The following is a 5,489-nucleotide window of genomic DNA, read 5'->3' as shown; positions in this document are numbered from 1 at the left end:
GGAGTTAACCCATACAAAGCTGTGGCGCTGGGTATACCCGCCCGTTGCCGCAGCGCACATTGTGAAACAGTTGTCACACTTCAGGGTTTAACCCTTCATATGCTGCAGTGCTGGGTACTACCTTCCCAGCGCCAAACACTCATTTTATGCATGCGGCACCTAGCGCCGGTGTTTCAACCCCAGCGTACATTTAAAGATGGCCGTCAGACAATGCAGGACCGGTCACACCCTATATTTGTTGTATGTGGACCACCTCTAACAGGTGCATAACATCAAGCATCAGCCGTGTAATCTCCAGTTAGCAGAATAGATCGTATTGAAGAACTCAGTGACTCAACATGACACCGACATAGAATGACACCTTGTTCTTATTTACCTTCAACCAGGGTGAGCAAATAAACATCACTTGCTTCAAAGACCTGCTGGAATCTTCTCTATCCCTGTCACCTACAGATTAGACCCAAATCTAATCCGTTCCCCGGCAGTTTCTGAGGTTAGGACCCAGCATCCAGTACCACCGCTCTGCCGCTACCTGCAGCTCTGGCCAGTGTGATAGGCCAGGGGGAATCATCCACAGCACCCTGATCTATAGGAAGGGATCAGGGGTACCAGCCCAGGTGCCAGTGAGGGGTACACTAGCAGCGAGTTACCCAGTAAAACGCAGTTCTAGGTGCCGCTGAGCCTAGTGGTGGCAGCAGCTTACGGCAGGCAGCTCCCAAGGTGGGATTAGGAGGTGATAAAAGAGGCTTCTCTGGAACTGAGAGTGACTGACTTAGGCCAAGAGGTGATGCTCTGCCAGAGATTCGCTGTGGAACATATCTCACTGGATTTATTTGAACTGATTTCCTCATTTGTTGGACCTGCTGTAGTTATGGGGCCGTGCTGTATGTAATACTGTTCTGCAGAATAAATCATCCTTCTATTTCTCCTCTAATACCGTGTGAGTGATTTGGGAACCGCGTATCCTCTCACCGCCCATCGTTAATACTCAGCACTGCTGGTTCTTGCTCTGTTGTCAGGCGTAACCACTGGACCTGCGTACTCAGGGATGGAAACACCACTACTGTATATTACAGTACACGACTCCTGGTCAGGTCCAACCACTAACCACGCACCAACATTCATTCTTCGGATACGTCATTTCATTTAGTTTTGTGTCTTACGACTCGCTCAGTTCTTCATAGAACGGGAGGTTGGTTAATTGGCAGCTTCCATTAGCAATATACAAATTAAGCAGCCTTTAGGAGGTGATTGAACATAGACTGTAAGCAGCGGCCTTCTCACCCCGTCTGTTTTACCCAGTTTGTTTATTAGTTTACTGTGTTTGTCCCCAATTGTAAAGCGTTACGGAATATGTTGGCGCTATATAAATAAATGATGATGATGAAGGGGCCTCCATCCTATACACCATTAGTGATAACTGCTCTAATTCCATCCAACGCACAAGGACCTTGAATCAGGCATTGTAAGTTCATGCGGTCAGCAAAACCAATCAGAATGATTGAAAAATAATAGTTTACACCAGGGTGTCCCCAAAACCCAGTCCTCAGGGCTCCCCAACAGGGCAGGTTTTCTGGATCACATGTGACATAATTAGGACCACCTGTGGATCTGTTACAATGTGTCAGTCAGTAATGAATACACCTGTGCTCCAGCAAGGAGATATGGAAAACCTGCACTGTTGGGGAGCCCTGAGGACTGAGTTTGGGAAACCCTGGTTTACACTATGACCAAAAAAAGAGCAGAGTGATCTGATTAATCATGTGTCCTACAAAATCCTTTTTCATACGACACCCATGGAGCAGACAGGCGATGCAGTAACAGTCTGTGACCAGATGGGGGCGATGACACTGGCATCAATGTGCTTTTGTTAGATTGAGGCTAATATAGACCACTCAGTAACAGTATGGGGGGTACATTACCTTTAGACGCGAGGAACTCACTAGCAATAGACCCTCCACCGCGACTCCATGCTGTCAGAGGTGGGTATGAAAGAAACTAAACGTTCACTTATATGATGCAGTCTCATATTTCTGATCCATTCATAGGAGTCTACATTTAAGGAATATCATGTACGAAATGAACAGATTAATAAAAGTATTTTATTACAAACATTCTGTTGAGCACACGGACTGAAATCCAACACACATTGTCATTTATACAACACACATTGTGTCACACAAGCCCCCGCTGCAGACACCATGACCAGTCCATGTCACATGGGATAAACACATTATGCTCTGGAGATGGGAGCGATTCTAGGGAAAGCAAAGGGCTGTCTGGTCTACTTCATACACACAAATGCAACAGCCCGTCCAGCCCTCACGATCAGAGGCCTATCTTTCCCAGGACTCATGTGATAACACAACGTCCTGAGCTGGAGATGGAGCAGGGAGATAGAGGACTGACTGGCTCTAGTCCCACATCTAGGCCAGTTCTGATGAGATCACATGATGTCCTGGAGATGGAGCAGGGGGATAAAGGACTGACTGGCTCTAGTCCCACATCTAGGCCAGGTCTGATGAGATCACAATGATGTCCTGGCGATGGAGCAGGGGATAGAGGGCTAACTATATTCACGCATACAGATCAAAGTCTATCCGGAGAGAGCTATAGAACTGTCCTCCTGAGCTGTTGACACGGCGACAGTACACCCCATCCATGAAGTATCCGTCATCCACCCATCCCTGGAGCAGAGGAGAGAAACGAGAGGTGGTGAAAGCAGGAAGGCAGTTAGGTGACCCACCCCCCAGCCACTCAGGACCCATTACCTGCATCTGGGAATTGGAGAATGGTCCGTACAGCTCCGCACCCTCCTTGTTCTCCCATTTATACTCCCAGAGAACGACCTCACCCACGGTGTGCAGTCCTAATGGAAACAGAAACCGAGATATGTAAAATCTGAAGGCTGTATTCATCGTGAAACTACCTGATCTCTCGGAATCTGTAGATAACACAGCAATAAACACCTGAAGCACGGAGCCTGACTCAGCACAGTCCTGTCCCCACATCCTGGTACATCCCCATAATACGCACACATCTCAGACACTGCATGCACTGTAATTCATCGCTGATCTCCCACATGGACTAAAGCTATTGCCTGCTTACTGCTCTTCCCCGAATCAGACTCTCACCCCTACAATATATTGTGCACACAGCAGCTAGACTGAATTACAAGGAAAATCATTCTTACTACTGCTGCTCTGTCAGTCCCTACATTGGTTGCCTATTTTTTTTTTATCAAATCCAATCGAAAATACTTGTAACATACATGGTCATGAACAAGACTGCACCAACATACACCTTCTGACTTGTCCCATTATCTCCCACCCAGACCCCTCTGTTCTGCACAAGATCTGCGTCTCTCATCCACTCACTACCTGCTCCAGGACTTTTCAGGAATTCCTTCCCAACCTTCAAGCGTTACCTGAAATCTCATCTCTTTAGACAGCTTATCAAATTCTCAATTCTACCCTTTCCTACTCTGTTCTAAGTGATTCTATCCATCCCATGTGTTCTACCCAATTATCCCACCAGGCTATCGCACTAATTCCTCCTTATACACAGTGCTCTCAAACTTATATTTTATTCCCCTTCAATACTCAAAGAACCCCCATTACCAGCATTGCTGTGTGACTGGACCAATACGTAATATGCAGCTTTTACCCCCATACATCTAGCGCCTGTTGTCCTATAGATTGCAAGCTGCACCTTCTTACCACTTTGTCTATCTATAATACCCAGACTTGTTTTATTACAGTGCTGTCCCAAATGTAAAGCCTATGAAATCTGCTGGCGCTATATAAATAAGTGTTATTAATAGTAATAATATATATCACTAGCCGAAAGAAGGAACACTGCAACTATATACCTTCTTTTGCCTCCAGATTGTCCACCTCATCAGCGAACATGTCCAGCGCGGTGGGAGGAGCCAGATGTCGTAGTCTGTATGTAAGCTTCTCATAGGTGTCCTGATAAACCTCATAGACACCGAGGGCCACCATCTGATCGGCCAGAGAGATGAGCTGCTCAAGAGGTTCCATCTCTGGTTTCTCATCCTCCCTTCCTGGCTCTTCACCTTCTGGGCTCTTCATCTCTGTATCTGCTCCTCTCCCGCCCTCATCACTCCGGGGGTCTAACTTGTCCTCTGTCTCTGCATCAAACTGCTTTCTGCTGGATCAGTTTTATGTTCTGTGCCGCGGCCCACTCTTCTACCCCCTCCTCTTCTGCGCTTAACTTTCTGTAACCCTGCCCGCTTTCTCTTTTCTGCCCCTCCCAAGCGTTGGATGCCTTTTGCCACTGTCTCACCGGGCAATAACATCTTCAGAAGGCCGTCCAATAACGCCTTCATTTCCATGGGTGCCCGTCCTTCCTCTGAGTCTGAATAGTCTTCTGCACTGGTGAGAGGATGGGGCGTCTTCCGCTCCTTAATTTCGGACCTGAGACAGAACAAGGCGGAAGATGAGTTTAGTGTAAATAGGCAGAGACAGCAGATCACTGGCGGTCCCCCGAATCTCTTACCCAGTCAATGTTGTCAAGCCAGTGATCTTTGATCTGTGCCTCCTTCCGCAGGAAATAGTTCCCCTCTGAGTCAAAGTGTCCTTCCTCCATTTCTTCCTTCAGATTAAAGGGTGTGATCTGTATTCCCCCCCTCGGAGTCAAGGGTGGCATTCTCCTGTCCTGGGGGGGGGGGGGGAGAGAGACTTGTTTAGGTTCTGTCCCCAAATATAGAAGACAGTCATACGTACATGACAGACACCGTAGAAGAAACAATGGGGGCGTGTAATAAATAAGGATTTATAGTTTTAACCTGGAAACCAGAGGAAGGACCTGTCTCTTATAGAGATGTCACAAGGTGCCCTGTAGGCCTCAGGCTGCTCTCTGATTATCTGTATTCCAAGGTAACCGCTTTATAGGTGCTCGGTGTCACCTGGGATAGCGCTTACTCTGCTCACTCAGTATTTGGTCTCAGACTAGCTGGACCACTGGTGGGCAGCCTGCAATACAGCCCCCTCCAACCATCACACTGGCTGCAAATTACCCTTAAATTCACTAATTAAAAGACACATAATGACCTCTGCACCCCCACATTACTAATCCCAAAAAGCCCCCCAATGTCTCCTCATATAAGGCTGTGTATCTAGATGGTGTACAGTAAGCCACGTCTTTATCCTGGAATCTGGTGCGGGATGGAGTGCTGGAGGGGGCTTCTTTATGTCTACAAGCAGCCAGTCCTCTATGGACCAGTAAAATGTAGGCATACAGCACATTAAGCAGTAGGATAAGGGTCACTCACCTTCCACATCCTCTGTGCCAGCATGTTGTATTTAGCAGCCTCCCAGACACTTCATCTTCCTCATCTTCCTCGTCGCTGTCCAGCGAGTGCTTCCCCTTAAATCGGCTGCCGGGACCTCCGACTGTCTCTGGAAACTGAGAAATGGTGAGACATTTATAAGCAGCGACACCACAATCATCCAATCAGAAGCTGA

At 47.5% G+C, this 5,489-nt stretch overlaps 1 protein-coding gene across 1 annotated transcript; it reads right to left on the bottom strand.

Moving 5' to 3' along the window:
- Positions 1 to 2,083: 2,083 nt before the first annotated feature.
- On the bottom strand, positions 2,084 to 5,478 carry CD2BP2 (CD2 cytoplasmic tail binding protein 2; the record flags this gene model as incomplete). The annotated part of the gene is given in 8 exon segments (XM_075180624.1): positions 2,084 to 2,687; positions 2,772 to 2,869; positions 3,872 to 4,151; positions 4,154 to 4,439; positions 4,499 to 4,650; positions 4,652 to 4,680; positions 5,042 to 5,052; positions 5,297 to 5,478. Coding segments are annotated over 8 exon segments (1,149 nt in total), but the record flags the coding sequence as incomplete, so codon positions are not given.
- Positions 5,479 to 5,489: the final 11 nt, after the last annotated feature.

This window comes from Mixophyes fleayi, chromosome 7, assembly GCF_038048845.1.
Source record: "Mixophyes fleayi isolate aMixFle1 chromosome 7, aMixFle1.hap1, whole genome shotgun sequence".
Lineage (NCBI taxonomy): Eukaryota > Metazoa > Chordata > Amphibia > Anura > Limnodynastidae > Mixophyes > Mixophyes fleayi.
This window is presented reverse-complemented; position numbering and strand designations above follow the sequence as displayed.